This window comes from Lutra lutra, chromosome 11 (assembly GCF_902655055.1).
Source record: "Lutra lutra chromosome 11, mLutLut1.2, whole genome shotgun sequence".
In the NCBI taxonomy this organism is placed as follows: Eukaryota; Metazoa; Chordata; class Mammalia; order Carnivora; family Mustelidae; genus Lutra; species Lutra lutra.
In genome coordinates, this window is record NC_062288.1 from 39,471,981 (window position 1) to 39,489,385 (window position 17,405).

Here is a 17,405-nt window from a genome sequence, read left to right on the forward strand (position 1 = left end):
TTCTGGAATTTGTAAAGGTACAAAGGAAGGAAACAGCTTGATATATACCAGTAAAATGTGAACCGAGAAGTAGAGGGATACGTGGACAGAGAGATGGGCAAAAAGAGCAACTTCTGTGCAAGGTAGGGAGCTGGGACATGTTCTGCATTTTTTTTTTAAAGTTTTTATTTATTTGACAGAGACAGAGAGAGGGAACACAGGCAGGAGAAGTGGGAGAGGAAGTAGGCTTCCTGCAGAGCAGGGAGCCCAATGTGGGGCTTGATCCCAGGACCCTGGGATCATGACCTGAGCCAATGGCAGATGCTTGTTGACTGAGCCACCCAGGTGCCATGTTTTGCATCTTTGAAGGAAGTCATCGAAGTGTTTTAGTCAAGGGAGTACAGTCATCAGATCTGAGCAAAAGGAGAGTCCCCCTGACACAGTGTGGAGGACGTGGAGAGTATCAGGGAATAAGGCTAGTATGGGGACAGGAAGATCAGCGAGAAGAGCAGTGTGGTTGTCAGATGAGCCCCATGAAGACTGAGATTGGGCAGCATGAATAGACGTGGATAGGCAAGGGCAGGCTTAGAAATATTAGGTGGTGAAATTGGGAGGCCTGGGGGAGACTGTGAGGATGTGGTGATTAAGGATTTCAGGGCTGATTAAGGAGAAGGCAGGACCATGAGGGGGCAGCATTGCACAACACACTTCATTGGATGGCACTGGGATCGTAGGGCATAGCAGGAGACTTTCTAGACCCCGAAGTGTGGCTTCACTACCCACAAAGGAAAGAGGGAATGTGTCTAGGTGGGGAATCTCAGGGTGGGGGCTGGCTATCTATAGCTAGCAGTTACTGGGTGGAGTTTTGCTGGATAGGCAAATCAGGTGGGCTCTAAATGGCTAAAATATTCTTATCTGAGCCATGCGTAAAGCAACTGGATATATCAGAGTTTGTGTTTGGTGCCATAGGGTGTTGAGCTGATGGTTCTAGCTTGATGTGAAGAAGTAAACAGTGTAGGGAACAATACATGGGGGACATCTTTAACCGTTTACATAACAGCAACTGTTTGTTCAATGCCCATTAGGTGTCCAAGATGAGGCCGAGGAGCCACTGGGCAGGTTTCCAAGGAAGATGACATCATGGTGTGTGGAGAAGTTGCCCCTTTCCATGGGCTCCTCAAAGTGCCCCTTTAGGTAGACAAGCTCCTTTCTGTTTGCTCTGAAGTGCTTTTGGACTTCTAGGAGCCCAGATATGTAGTCTCATAAAGGACAGTAGGGGTAGCCTTCTTTATTTGGGTTCTTTACCTGACCTCTGGCCTAGGCAGGCAGTATGTCTTTCACATCTATCTTGACCTGACGTTGGGTGCTTCTGCAGGGCTCTGTGCCCTGCCTCACTTCTTAATTCACTCTAGTTTCCCTCCTCATACTCCCCGGAGGGCTCTCATCTCCTTTCTTCTGATTCTCTTTCCGGGTTCCTTTTCTGTCCTAATTCTTGTGACAAAACACTGCCCTCTGGTTGTCCAAACTGTCCCATCTTTAGTTTCGTACTCTTTCAAGGATGCTACTTGAGATGCGTACTTCCTAAGGACTCTCGACTTCTCCTGATATTAACTCCCAAGATAAGCTATGACGTGAATGGCTGATTCCCTTAATTGAGGAATGATTCTTTTAACAAAGAGAAGCTTGTTGAGTCTCTCAATTGGTGGAATGCACTGTCGGGGTCAGAAATAACTCAAAATTTCCCAGAACTTTTTGGCAAAGATATCAATGGTTTTTGAGGCCTGTGAGTTCTGAGAGCTCTCATCTCTACTCTGTTAACTAGATGAGAGGGCAGATACCCTCTGGATTGATTTTTCTCTCTAGCATAATGGGCCTCTGTGCGGAGGGCTTGAGAGTCTCTTCTGTGTAATGTGCCGCGATTGCCCGTGCCTGATTTACAGCTTCAGCAGGACGATTGGGGGAACTCAGAATCCTACAACAGGGAAAGTGCACCAGAGATAATATGCAGACACAACAATCTTAAATATAGCTCACAGATCCAACAGGAGCGATACGAGAAGCTTAATTTAGAAAGATGGCCTGATTTTCCAGTCAAGAATTAATCCAATGTGAGTAAAATTGCAAAGAGCCCAAAAAAATCAACGTAGATATTTAACTATATGTATGTACTGAGATTTTTATCCTCCCCCCGATCAAAAACCGTAGTTCTCTATTGACATAAATAAATCCTTTGTACGTGGATGAAACTCTTGCAGTCTTGGGGCTACCCAGTATTGGCTTTGGTGGTGTATTTGGGAATTTCAGAGGCAAAGCCTTTTCTCCTGGTCAGCTCTCCCATGCAATTTACATTTGCTACCACCAGGTGGTAGTAGAGAGTGACTGCCAGGTTGGACTGATCAGGCGCTACCGTAAAAGCCTTCTGTTTAAGAGCTTCCTTTTGACTAAAATGGGTAAAATCTTGAATAAGTAAACACTGAAAGAGAAGCATTATTTGGCAAAAGTATTCAAGAATAAGGAGCTCTGGTATTTCCAGCTCTGATTTGTCCACTTAATGGTAGTGACCTTAGATAACTGCATCTCACTTTCCCTATTTATGGGTAAAATACTAGTACTGGATCATATAACCTTTGAAGTTCTTGTCCTGAAACAAACATGTAAAATTGTAATGGTTAAAAAAGCAAAATTAAAAGAACGAACGAATTTAAGGCTTTTCACATAACAGGGAAGTCTACATTTTCTTAGCGACCATTAAGCTTACCATGTAGTGAGGGGAGGGGGAGAATGAGGAGTGAGAGAGGGCCTCCCAGTTTCTCTTCCTTATCAATGACCTGGCTTAAGCAAGTCAGAAATGAGAAATCTTTTATATATAGTTATGGAGCCTGTCCCCCTAGCCTTCTGTAGGAGCCTTCCTCCTAGAGCCCTCTGCTTGGGGTCTTTACAGCAACACTTAGCAACATTTCCTTTTAGTCTCTAGAGGCTTTAGAATCAACTCCAGCTTATCAGAAGCGGGTAAGGCAAGGTGTGGTCTGAGGCTCCCTGGGGATCCCAAGATGTGTTTGGGACTCCGTGAGGTCAAAACGATTTTCACAAAATGTTATTTTTCTTTGTCTCTTTTGCTGTATTGACGTTGGCAGGGACGGTGTGAAAGTAACAGCAGGTGACCCTGCGGATACCTTAGCAGGAATTGAGACAGTGACGCCACGCTGTACCAGTGCCGGCTTCAGACTCTCCTGCCACACGCTCGCAGTTTAAACAAACAAGAATGTCCCTCATGAAGCAGAAACAAAAATGTTAGTTATATTAAATCTCCACCCTTGAGCGCAGTCCTTACTATGTGATCGATGGGAACACAAAAGTCACTTCTGCTGCCTCCCAAGGCTCAGTGGTTGTCTCGATACGGGATTTGTGCAACAGTGTGAGTTCTGAGCTACACTAGCTGCGTTCTTCCCTGAAGCACTATGTTTACCTGAAGGAACAATTCACAAACTGTGATTATTCAGAATTGGGTATTTGGCAGCAATTTTATCAACAGTCAGTGGCATGAGCTTGTCACAAGAATGTAACCGGCAGTATTTGTGGCTAATGACAAAATGTGAGCTTTCATGCAAAACTTAGAATTTTGGAAAATTTGTGTCTGCCACCATGACAACCTGACCTTTCCTAGAGACTTTTCTGAAGAGTTTGGTAGCAGCATTGCCAAGTTTGATTTGGGGGATATTGTACAATTAAATGTGCCAACATTTGAGAAGTCTGCATAATTTTCTAAATAATTTTCTAGGTAACAAATTCATAATGTCATAACATCATACATGAATGAAAGATTCATTCAATGTTGAAGATAGACCAATAAATTTCAATGTAACAGAGTACAAAAAGTTCATTGATTGATATCATTGCATATTCACATGGCAACTTTAAGAAACTGACATTTGTTGAATTTTGGTGTAATACTGAAGAATATCCAGAATTACCTTAAGAGGCTATTTAAACACTCTTCCTTTTTTGGAATATGTATTTATGTGAGATCAGATTTTCTTTACAAGAACAATAGTATATCACAAGACTGAATGCAGAAGCCGCTGTAAGAATCCAGTTGACTTCTATTACGCTGGATATTAAAGATATATGTGAAAATGTATTATACTCTTCTTACTATTTTTTTTTTGCCTTGGAAAGTATGGCTATTTCTTCATGAAAATTTTATATTACTAAATAACAAGTTTAATGTTGTTATTTTAAAATGAATTATTAAATATTTCCAGTTTTATTGGTTTTAATTTTTAACATGGTTAGCGTTGTTAGAGGTAGCCCATATAAACAAAAGCTCTTTGAGGTCACTGAGGAGGAAGGGCATCATAGGATGCTGAGACCAAAATGTTTGCAAACTGCTCATCTGTGGTGCCAGTAGACCAGGCCTAGGCATCTGTCTACTATGAAGTGGATTTTATGGAAGTTTTGTTTTTACAGTGTGCTAATGGCTGTGAAAATTTAGCAAATAACCCTCCCACATCTTTCACCAGTCAACCCCCTCTTGAGACTTTCACAACCGTCCTTTTACAGAAGGTGAGGCATTGCTGTAAAAATGGACAGATGGCTGTGGTCCGTAGCATCCCTTGGCCACGTATCCAAGTGGAAGAAGGCGGCTGTATTTTATGAAAAGCCAGGCAGGTGAAACAAGGTTGTGCAAGATCAAATTTCGTATGCATACCTAGTGGCAGATGAGAAGTCCAATGGCTCATAGTAAAGAGCTGACAGGAGCAATTGTTTGCAGGCAGAAAAAGAGAAGTTGTTTCTGGGTATTTTTTTCAATGAGTCTGGCAACAGCTGGGCAATGATTTAAATCTCTTAGGATTCTGACTTAAAGCTTAAAAATACATTTGCATATGCCAGCATTAGAAATGGAATCTCAAAGTGCTGCCAGTGTAGACAACCGAAAGGAAATAGAGGTCTGTAGTGTTCAAAAGCTAAGCCTTGGGAGGGTCTCTTACTTGGCAGCTGTGTAAACAGAACTAAACCCTTCACTCCTCCTCTGTCAGATTCTTGGTTCTGGACAGGACTAAGCCATCTCATGATGGAATGTGCCAAAGGGAAAATGTAGGCTGTGAGTCTCATTGGGTTCAAGAAATGCTGAAAATCTTTTTTTTTATGGATGTGTGTGCGCATAAGAAGTGTGAAGGAGGGTGCCTGGGTGGCTCAGTTGGTTGAGTGATTGCTTTCGGCTCAGGCCGTCATCCTGGAGTTCCGGGATCGAGTCCCGCATTGGGCTCCCTCTGATCCTCTCCCTTCTCATGCTCTCTCTCTCCCTCTCTCTCCCTCTCAGGTAAATAAACAAAATCTTTAAAAAAAAAAAAAAAAGAAAGAAACCAAAGTGTGAAGGAGATGCTGGGTTAACTGGAAAGACAAGGACAAGTGTGAAAATGACTTCTGGGGGCACCAAGGGGTTCAGTCAGTTAAGCATAAGACTCTTGGTTTCAGCTGAGATGTGTGATCTCATGGGTCATGAGATCGAACCCTGCATTGAGGTCTACGCTTGGTGCAATTTTGCTTGACGATTCTCTCCCTCTGTCCCTACCCCCATTCAAATAAATAAATAAATAGATCTTTGAAAAAGTACCTATTTCATTTTTCTCTTCCTCAGTGTCCATGTTTTTCTCTCTCATGTCTTCCCCCTTCCTTCCTCTCCCCAGCTTTTCCTCCATTGAGACTTAGGCCCATGAGGCATTTCTATGATGGAAGAGCAGGAGTGGCCTTCCCTGCACCTAAGTTCATTAGAGAGCAAACTGTGTCTCCATATGCCTCTCCATCCTCTGGGGAAAGCTGGGGACATAGGGGAGGATGCTTACCTGGACAGCTTGATATGTAACTGCTATGTTCAACAGAAAAATTGAGAAGAAATTTACTACTACTAGATTAAATGACTACATTTAATTAAAAAATTTTTTTTTAATTTGAGTAACATTTCTTTAACCACGTACCTTCCATTTTATAATCCATTAGATTGAGAAGCTCCTTCTATTTGCTCAGAAGTGCTTTAGACTGTCTTGGAGCACAGACTGGGTTTTCTCACTCTGATTATATTGCTACTAAATCAATTGCATGCTCTACCTTTAATGTATTGGTCACTGTAATGTTTATTGAATGATTTCAGTGAATGTTGAATGATAACTTTGGTTATTGAATGAGGATGGACTTAGCGATGGGGGAAAGAGTTGGCAGGATTAAAAAAAAGTAACAACAGTAATAGTAGAAAAGGAAGAGGAGTAGAAGGAAAAAGGGAAGTAGAGGAGGAGGAGGAAGAAGAGGAGAAACAGCTTTCTGTTTCTAAATCTGAAGATCTAACTACTTGGATTCATTTGCCAGGCATTATTGTAAGCTTTTTACTTACATTGATTCATTTACTTGGATCAAATGGCCATTTACTTGGATCAGAGATGGGCTGAAGCAAAAGTTATGAGAACTGAGACATTTGGTGGAGGTGAGTTATAGTGAAGCAAGGGAATAAAGAGTAAACCAGGGTTAAGGGAACTGTGTTAGCTACAAATATTTTATGCCACAAACATGCTTCTATATAAATTACTTTTGATTTCTCCATCTAATTTGTTGAACTACTCCTAATATTTCCACTTCACTGCAACCAAGTATATCTATGATTTATATTTTGAATCAAAAGTAGAGATTTTCCCCAAATTGTATAGCTTGTCCTCATTAGTCTTGTCTTCCAGTGTTTGTTTATGAGACCTGTTTTCTAAAACAGTATAAACGTTAGATGTCAATGTTTTAATCTGGACAATGTGATGTTACAAAGGAGTTGTTTTTCTTCTGTTATTGTTCAGTTCAGTCATCTTCCTATGTCCAGAACCTTATTAAGCATTTGTTATTTCATTTTCCTCTCTGTGGTTTTTTGTGGGTTTTTTTGTTTTATTTTTTGTCATTTCCCTTAGAATATTAGAGTCTTTGTTATTGGTTTCTAAGAGATCATTTATGCCTGAGGATGTTAACTGTTTGCCATGCCTTGCAAATGAAGTACTACCATGGTTTCTTGCCAACATTTTAGTGTGATGTTTTACTTTTTGGTTGCACAGAAGTTGTGTATTGAAATATAATAATATTCTGCATTAAAAAAAGAAATCAGAAATGGGGAAATGAAATTTGACAAAAAAAATTATAGGGTTTGAGGATTTGTGTATGGAGCTCAGAGGAATGGAGTAGCTGATTTGAACTTTTGGATCTCTCTGGTTGTGGTGGGACAAATAACCTGGGGGATAAGAAAAGAAAGAAAAGTGGTGAAATGGAATTGTACACAGTGATAGAAGAGCTGGAGAATTTGCAGGAGACTGAGGGTTACGATGCAAAGGTGGAAGGAGCTATGAAGCATGGGTTGGATAAGAGAGTGTAGGCAAGGGGACTGTCACCAACAGAAAACACCTTTGGAATATAGGACCCTGTGATGAGGAGGGCTGAGCAGGCATCATAAAGGTGCATCATCTGACCTCGGAATGGATGTAGTTGGTGAGGCTGAGCTGTAACTGGCCCTAAGCCAGGACGGAGTTAAGCTGTAGTTGGCTGGTGGGTGGCAGACTGGGTTGATGATCAGACAGGAAGGAGACTCACATACACCCAGACCCCTTGCCAGCTTGAGATGAAAGAGGCCAGCTCTTTGTGCACATGAAGTAAGTGAGCAACAATTAGCAGCTGGCCGCTCTGGCTCTTATTTTCTTAAACTGAGAGCATTCGGATTGCCTTTGCAATGACCTGCATTCGCCACAGGAAGACCTATAACTCACGTCGCCCGTGCTTTGCTCCGCAATTTGCCTTGCTTGATGTGCAGGGAGTTTGAGTAATTCAGAGCAGCAAGTCCCCCCTGGAAGGCCTGTGGAGCTCAGCGCTGACACTGCATTTCGTGTCCCTGTTGCAGCCATTTACTACGTGTAAAGGCCCATTCATTCACCCTAATGTGGACTTTCCAAACCCCTTGCGAGGTGTTCTCTTGAGGTTTCTTATTCTCCTAGGTGTTGATGCGAAGTGTCTGTTTTGAAGTAGATCCAAAAAATCTGTAAGTGGAAGGTACTCTATAGCTGTCTTCTGCCGCTGTGGCTCTACAACTTATAAAAAGTGAAGTGTGTTATTTGAAACATCACTACCTCCTATTTTTTAAAAGTTCCCCTTGGTGTTTTTGTTGTTTATTTAAAAAATTTTGGCTCTGTGGTTGGTAACACCAACTGAAATGACCAACGTTCAGACATATTTATTAGTTGTAAGAAGAACTTTGCCTCTTTGCAGAAATGTATGGAAAATATATATTATTTCCTACTCGTGAATGAAGTTTTACTACAAAATCATAACAAATATAAGATGTGGTAATTACATGGTTTGTTCCTTCATGAGCATAGTGGATAGCTGATGTTGTGACAGGCCTTTTTGGTGGACCAGAGGAAGGCCAATGAGTTTTCTCTGAGAAGTTTCCACCGGCTGAGGATAGCACCAAATGACACACCTATGCTATAGGTGTGATTGGACATTTCATTTCTGACATTTCTGACAAAAAAAAAAAAAGTCAAAAATGAAATGCAAATCTTCCGACAGGGGAAGAAAGAGAAGCTGTCACTTCTCAGGCGGCTTCTGGAATTAGGTTCTAATTTTCTCCTGCCGGGATTTTTGCCCACTGCTGTTAAAAATTATTGGCAAATAATATTTTAGTGACAAACTTGACTTTTATCAGCTCCATGGTTTCTCTTGGAAATAAAAAAATCCAAAGATCTAAGTACTTGGATTCCTCTTCTTCCACATCAACCATCAACTGGAGCTGGACAGAACTGCCTCCTTCAGGCAAGTGCTTCCTCTCAGGCTGCCCTTCGTCCTGGCTTTGCTTCTTCATGTGGTCTGCCTGGCTCCCGCAGGACCCAGAGTGTGTGACTCAGATTTCAACTTCGTAGGTGGATGACTCAGAACTCTGCGCTCCCGTTCCAGTTCCCATCCAGCTTCTCTTCCCATCTGTAGTATTTTATCTATGTTTTCTTTCTGCCCAGACACTCCGCTGACACCCAAATTACAGCCTGCTACGCGTTGTTTCGATTTCCTTCTTGCCTTCTCTTCCCAACTCCACTGCCATCCTCCCTGCTCTTTCAAAGGTGAGTTGTTACTGAATCTTCCTCTTTGGCTTCCATACCCAAAGGCTACCAAGAGTTACTTCTTCCTTCTTGGTGCGCTTTCATCTGCCCACACTCCCCACACTCTGTCTCTCCCTCCACCTGCCATCCCAATGCAGGTGTAGTCGCTCCAGACTGATGTTGGCACCAGCCTCCCAGCAGCTTGCCTTAGTTCCAGTTTCTGCTCCTGTCTGTTTCCCAGACAGGGACAAGAATAGGCATAAGCAAATTCCATCTTTATTTTGTCACTTTCCCATTCAGAGAGCTGCAGCGATTTCCCATCTCTCATTACACCAAATGGAATTCACTTTTCTCTTTTCCCAAGGCTTCCCCTGTTGTCCCACATATCCATTCTTACCAACTAAAGTTTATATTTTTCTGGGCTTGAATTCATCCACGTCTCTTTGCTGGCTGGTTCCCATTCTATAGGTCTTAGCCTATCTGTATCTTCCCTTCTTTGCTAGTTCCAACCTCCTGTGATATCCAGCCCATATTCTACCTCCTCCTCAAAGCATACTCTTGCTCATTCTAATAGATCTTAATTACTATTTTGCTCTGCATTCTGCCTAAACTTGTACATGGGGGTCAGCAGAATGGATTGACTCTGCTGCCTTAGGTCTTGCTGAGCCTCCATTATCCAAATTGCAAACAAGGCATTAATCAAAATACTGGTCTCCTTGGATTGTTCTGATTAAATGTGATAATAAGATAAAAACGCCTAGCACTTAGCAATCTATAAGCCAGTATCGCAGAGAACATCTCCAGCCGCACCACATGCCTACGAGGTTGAATTATGTAGTCCTTGAAGGAGACAATCTGGTTTTGCTCATCTTTGTACTTTGATGTCTTATAAAGTGCTGAACACATATTAGTTATTCAACAATTTTTGTTGAAAAATGAAGATAGGATGTGATCATGAATTGATTACAAAGATTGATTATCGTGATTACTACTGGTGTTATATCATAAGTCTTTGCCATCACACCATGAGCAGGAATATGTATAGTAGTTAGCACAGTATGTTTCTCAGCTGTGTGTGTTCCTTGGGAAGTGTGTCTTAGGGTGACTACAGGTTCTTGATTACCCATCTTCTAAAGGCAGTGGCAGGAAGTTTGAAGCATTTTTCACTGTTTTGTGTTCTGTGGTTCTTTTTTGCCTTTCATTGCTCTGTCATCTACTGAGGGATTCATTATATATTCATCATAGCTGCATATAAATAATATGGAAATTAATACTCATGACATTTACAGATGTTTGTGTGTGTGTGTGTGTGTTTTCTTTATTTTAGGAATTTGGGTCAGAGAGGGTTTCTTCATTTCTCAGTGTTTCCCTTTTCTTAGTTTCCAATTCAGAGCACAAAAGAAACAAATATAATCATTGGCAATTTGGTGAGTCTTTTCCAAACTCATTTTACTTGCAAATATTTCTGGCACCCTCACCACTGGTATCACCATCCCCATTAACGTTAAAATTAAATTTCATCCAGATAAACTTCCCCAAGAACTTGCCATGGTGTTAGCTACTGTTTCATGTGTTCATAAACATTTTTGGGCCACGGAAAGTGCCAGGATAAGTATAATCACATTCAGTATGCAAATCAAGCTTTTATAGAAATAGGATTGTACTGGAGATGAAATTAATTGTGACAGTTCGGGAGGAATTTTACAGAAAAAGAAGATTAACACGTTAGGTCTTTAGCGGCTGTCTTCCCTGATGCATATAATGTTAGGCGAAATGAAATCTCTGTGCCCAGGCTCAGTGGAGACATGGTTATTGAGTCCATAGATATTTGAGCAGGACACATCTCTAAGGGTTCATGACAGACTGTTTTCTTTTCTCAGTGTGGGGATGAATTGTTTCATTTTCATCTGAATTGGAAGTCATGGTGAAAGTGCTTTTTTGATTCTCTTGGTTTTTTTTATTTGTTAAGAAACTTGTACAGAAAGTGTCTTGCTTATTCTGAGGTTGCTATGATTCTTACCACCAGCAGAGACTATACCATTGTATTGCTTCAAATATTTATAAATACATAAATTTTGGGAAGTATTTATGTAGCATGAGACCTAATTTGTTTCTTTGATTCTTCGACATAGGCTAAGTAATACAACCTGCTATGGTCAAAAAGTCACGTTTTCAAGCCTTTGAATGTGTGTTGTTGTTTTTTTTGTTTTTTTTGTTTTTTTGCAGTGATAATACAGAAAAGTTATTTTTATGCATTCACATTTTTTTCTTTTCTTACAAGGAAACCAACATGTCTGACAAAAGTGACTTAAAAGCTGAGCTAGAACGCAAAAAACAGCGCTTAGCACAGATAAGAGAAGAGAAGAAACGGAAAGAAGAAGAGAGGAAAAAGAAAGAGGTAAATACTGGTTATTGGGGTGTTCCAGCAAACAAGGAAAATCACTTGATTCTGAGGGGCCAGTCAAAAGGATACAAAGAATGCTCTAGAAGAATCCTTTTATGATTTTTGAATAAAATGAGTAGATATCTACATACTCAGACTCCCAAGGTCATTGTCACCTGCTATGTGCTGCTGGTCAACCATCACCCATGGGCCAGAGGTACCCAAGCCCAGGTTCACCCCAGACTTGAGTAGAACGCTGGAAGTGGTCTGTGAAATCTCTACTGTTAGATATTTCTTAACCTTTCTGTAACTTGGTTTCTTATCCTTAAAATGGGAATAGTAATATATATATTTTTGTGGGGTTGTGAGAATTAAAAGAGTTAATCTTGTAAAGCACTTAGTAGTACCCAGGTTCTGCTTAGTGTTTAATATGTGTTAGTTTTAAGAAAAAAAAAAAAAGTTATAAAAAAACCTCCAGCAGAACATTTTAGGAGAAAAATACAAAAATAATGCCAGTGGATTTCCATGGCTTCCTAAGGGGTATGAGTTTTTCAGGGTAAAACAAGGATTGTAGATCTAACAGAAAGAAAGCTGCATTTCCCTCCCTTGGCGAAAGGGTAGATAGGATAGAAATAGACTCTGCTCCATGGACATAGAACTATGACATGTTAAGGCTAGGAGAGAGTTCAGAGACTTTCCACTGAAACCCTTCTTTATGTCAACAAAGCAACAGAAACCCAGGGATGAAATGTAGCTTTTCTGTCTGTAACACCCAGATTCCAGGGCTCTTGCTCCCCAATTCTGTGTGTTGCCGGCATATCATGTTTTCTTCTACTATCTCCATCCAACAGATGATTTATTTTTAATTCTCCAATTTGTCATGGTCGCGCGGAAATAGCCCACGTCTTGGACAAAAACCAGATGCCAAAGGTAGTTTCGAATAGCTTTCTGAGAAGGAAACTTCATATAGTGTGATACACTTTGTGTGTTTAGAAACCAGAGCAGCTTCCGTACTCCAGAGCTCTTCTGTAAGGAAAGAGAAAATGTGTTTTGGTGCCTTCCAATCTAAGTAAGTGTTGTTTCGTACAATAAGGCGGGGAGGCCAAGGTAATAGATTTGTAACAATTATTTTTCAACAAAGGAAAACATAATTGCCATTGCGTTTTAGCCTTCTGGCATCTCGCATCTCTCTGTTCCATTACACTTTGATTGATGCCCTGGTTTATTTTGTCCTTGACAGTGCACATAACATTTTTCTCTTGGAGATCTTTGCTGTGATATATGCAGTCTTTGAGTGAGGCAGAGGTGAGAATTGACAAGGAATGGCTATTCATTCCCACGCAGAGCCAAAAAAAACATTCGGTTATTATGCTTCCTTTCCTTCAAATGTCAACACTTACTATAGTTTTAAAGCACCTGTTATCCTTTACTAATAACCAGTTTCCTTTTAAACTGACATTCTAATATCCAACTTGAATTTCATAGAATTACTATAAAATGTGATGTGATATGGGGAATCTGGCTCCAAATTATGCTGTCTGCTTCATCTTTGTCATTTTACACATTTGGGAGGAAATTACAGGCAAACAAGACTGATCGAAACAGGCCACCCTTTTTGTTTCTGTACCAAGCAGCTTTGCCTGATGGAGATTGGGTCTGTTACACAACAGATGGAGCCCCGGGAGAGAGGGGCAGTGGCAGGTGGTGGGACGCGTGTTACACCTGAACTCTTCATATTCTTGGGTCTAGAATTAAAGTCACATAGTCTTAGTTTCTTCCTTTGCACAGGTTGAAGCCTGTGATACTCTAACTTTGCCTCAGGGACTCCTGTGCCATTCAGAGTCCTCATTTTCCATCTCAAAGTTTTTAATTCGAAAGATCCCAGTGGGGCCAGACTTTGGGTTTCACTGGGCTATACCAACTTTAAAGCCTGTCCTGGCCCTCAGCAACCTATTTCTCCCTGCAACAGATGTTTCCTTGATTCAGTCCAAGTACCTTCTGTAGGCTGATGGCTTGGTTTCTCTGAGCAGGTGTTGCGGTAAGACAGAGGCAGTAAAACTCAGTGGTTATGCACAGGGGATTTTGGGTTAAATGCGGCTGGGAAACCTGGCTCTGCCCTTCACAGGATGGCCTAGAGGGAGTATGGGACTTTTCTGATCCTGCTTTCCCTTTTGTAGAATAGAGAAGAGATCACTGCCTACCTCACAGAGTTCTGTGAGGAGGATATGAAGAACTCCTGGAGAGCAGGGAGAGGTACACAGGAACTGGTCAGTAAGAAATGGCTGATATTCTGCTTCTGAGATTGACTACCAGAGTAGGAGACTGCCGCCCGTAACAGTTGGCTTCTTCATTTATCGGGACGCTACAGACAATGCCATCTTCCAAAAAATGCCCCATTTTTGGAAAGTCTTTTAATTCAAGGCTTCTGGTTTCCTGGAATTATAGCATTTTGCAGCTACAAGAAACCTGAAAATAATCTATTCTGATCCTTTCTTTTTCAAATGAGAAAACTGGGCCCCAGAAGTCTAAGTCTTAGAGGTAGTAGCCCCCGCTTATTTCCAGGCTCAGCAAGGATCCCCTCTTCCAGCCCATGGTCCCAAAGAGAAAAAGAAGGGGTCATTCTTTTCTTTTCCTTTTTTTTTTTTTTTTTTTTAACCCTTTCTCCAGCTTGTAGTGATTATTGGGTCCTGGACAGACATGACTGCGTTCTCTGTTCTCCCCCACCTCCTTCTCCCTAAATCCACATTCCAGCCAGTCTCAGCTACATACACTGTCACCTGTGGGCCAGCCACACTGTCTCTTGATGGAGAGTTTGTGAATATTCTCCTCTGCTTGTACCATTCTCCCGCTTCTCCCTATTGTCCTTCACGTGGCTGTTAACTCCATGTCCCTCTGTTGTCCCCTCAAATGTTATAACCTCCAGAAAGCCTTCTCTGATACTTTTCTCCTCACCCCCATGATTAGTTAGTCCTGCCCCTAGCCTTGACCTTATCAAACCATTTAGCACAGAGCATTGTATTTGCATCTTCACTTGTCTTTGTCTCCCAGTAAAGTTCAGGGTTCTGAGGACAGGGCTGGTGTTTTTCATTGAGTCAATGTCTAGTAAAGATTGGGCCACATAGTAGGACTTCAGTAAAGGATTATAGAGTGAGTGCATGAATGAACACACAAAGTAGAGAGCACTAATCTGGGATGTGGCTCACAGACACCCTTTCCAAACATCTGGAATTTTTTCCTACAGGTATCATTGGAAATTTTGATCTTGAGTCTATGGGATGCTCCAGGCCGATGTCACTGATTCCTTTTTAAGTTTAAGATTTTCTAGTTTTTGTGGTGTTGGTAGAGAGTTAGGAATAGCCTTCATCTAACAGGTTGGATTTTCTTAACTCTCTTTAGGCTTGTATTTTAAATGAAGTAAATTTAGACTAGAAAGGGACAAAAATGCTGTTTAATGGTAATCTGAGTGACTGTTTTTACCATGACTGAAAATTGGTGTGATTTAGGACCACCCAGGTTGATTATCTCCACAGAATCTAGAAAACTGTACATGTATAAAGTTACCACTCTGCTGCTTTGGATGTCAGCGGCTTTCTTGGTTGTGGTATTATGGAAGAAATCTGATTTTAAAATAAATAAAATGGCTACCATTTAAGATTCAGACCCAATTTCAGGAAAAATTGGCTTTAATGTCATGAGGTGTGCTTAAGGGGGCCACCCTGAAGTTTGGTCCTATCCTTGGCCTTCTGCTGAATCGCTGTAAGGTAGGATGGACGGAGGCTTCCTGGCCTGTCCTCACTTTTTCCTTTAATAACTATGGAGCCATCTTTGAAAAACTGACAATTCTCAGCTGACAAATTTTCTTTCTTTGATTTTCCTCTCTGGGTCTCAGCTGTGATTACTCTTCACAAACAGAAATATCATTTGCTGGGAAAGACACCTAGCACACTTTTTAATTGCTAGCACTGCAAAATCACTCCTATCAAGCCATTAAAATAGATTAGGATTCTGTCCTAATTATATAGGGAAAATCTAAACTTTCATGACTAACGTACTTGGTATAGCTCACTGCCTTGGATGGAGTAACAGTTTATTTAGTTCAAGGTACAAATTGGTAACAGTTAGGAATTGCCTTAATTTCCAGTAAGCTCCAGTCTAATTGTGCATCTTTTGTGGTCACCTTTGAGTGTTGTTAGCTTCTGTTACATCTAGATGGACATTTAACCTATTCATATTTGTCGTGAAATTGCCTCTTTCCTGAAGAACTAAGGAAGGTAGAAGGCAGAGAATGAGTTATAGAGGCACCTAATAAGAAAAGGAATGACATTTTGGAGGTGGAGTTCAGAGGTACAGTTTTTCAGTGTATGCAACATGGTTATGCATGTTGACGTGTGAGTTACCCTCTTGTGCATTTCTTGACTGCTTAATGATTAAAGTTAGAAAACATTAAAAAAAAATTCTGTGCTTCTCTGCATAGGACATACATGACAGAAGTTAGAGATGATATGTCTACGTTCATTGGGAAGGAAAGGATGAGGCAAATCTTGTTCTGTTCGCTTTGTTTAAGCTCCATGAGAGCCTCTCAGTTTCATTAGCCCCAGCACTCTGTTGTCCTTCAGTAGGTTTTTGTTGAAAGAGTGAAGCAAGGTTAATGAATTTTTTGTTGTTGCTAGGATATCCACATGGCTTTGTTAGGAGCACTGGGTCCCTGAAGTTCAGGGTACTCCCTCTAGCAGCGGTGCTGACACAGAGCTTGCTAACTGGTATGCAGTTGGCAGAAATTGGCCTGAAGGATATATAATTCGGAAATTCTATAGTTATAGAATAACAACGACCAAAGACAGGTATTAGTTCATTTATTCAGTACATTTTTAAATGGAGCATCTAATGTGTCAGGCCGGGATCTAGAAGTGAGGATACATGGTGAGAGGAATAAAACATGGACCTGCCCTCGGTAAAGTGGGCAGCCCCGTTAGGGCTGAACTCCTCACTGTGAAGCCATCTTGTTTCCTATTGGCTTCCTAAGACGGATTTTGCTTATCTTAGTTTTTGCGTTTGTGTTTCAGTTGCCATGGTGACTCCCTTCCCTTGGATTTCCTCTGTCCTTCTCTCACCTCTGTGATCTGTGAATGTTGGTTGGGATCCTCACCCCGCAAGGTCCTCTTCCTCATTGTAGCTCTCTCTTGGCCTCCGTTGTGCACATACACTTTGGAACTTGGTTCAGTAGTTTCAGTGTTAACACCGGAAGACAATGTGAACTTTGCTGTCTTCACAGATGGAGATGAAACCGCCATTTCAGAATTTTGGGTTCCATGAGAGTGCCGGAAATACCTGCGAGCTCTCATTCGCACCCATCAGCCCCCAAAGTGAAAGTTTTCCCTCAAATGACAGAGAGACTTCAAAAATAGGAGAACATTCTAAGCCTGAGGCACATAATAACACAAGTGTCAAGCCCAGCAGTACGTGCAAAGATGCGTTATGCTTATAATCAGTGTGTAGGTTATCATCCGGGAATAAAGCGAAACTCGCATAAACTTTTTCTACTTTAGATGCCACAATGTAAATTGTGCTTAGGGGGCTTGAAATGTACTCTGCACCCTTGAAGCAGATAATACACTTGTTAGGGTACCTAACTCGGGGAGGAAGTTGTGTCTGGTAACTGGATAATAGGTTTTTGACAAGCTTTAAGACTGCTTCGCTTTTGTAAACTCACACAGATATGTCCCTAGGTAGTTGCACATCAAATACGATGTTACCATGTTTCAGATGTGTGACAAATGCCTTATCGTACTAAGTAACTGTGTTAGGAAAAAGAAAAGAGACCTGAACGTTTAATGACCCCAGAAACCCACCACTATTGATGTCACTGTTCTATAAAAACCACAAATGGGAGATAGTCTCTGTCTAAGAGAGGCTTACACAGGAGGTGTTTTTGTTTT

The 17,405-nt window shown here is 41.2% G+C and overlaps 1 protein-coding gene across 3 annotated transcripts in view; it reads left to right on the plus strand.

The window, feature by feature from the left end:
- DYNC1I1 (dynein cytoplasmic 1 intermediate chain 1) overlaps positions 1-17,405 on the plus strand; it is a 301,967-nt gene that overhangs the window by 20,877 nt on the left and 263,685 nt on the right. For all 3 annotated transcript variants that reach the window (XM_047695760.1, XM_047695759.1, XM_047695761.1), the window contains exon 2: positions 11,368-11,484. In XM_047695760.1, coding sequence (XP_047551716.1) covers positions 11,377-11,484 — 108 coding nt within the window. In that variant the 5' untranslated portion in view covers positions 11,368-11,376. The remainder of the gene's footprint in view (positions 1-11,367; positions 11,485-17,405) is intronic.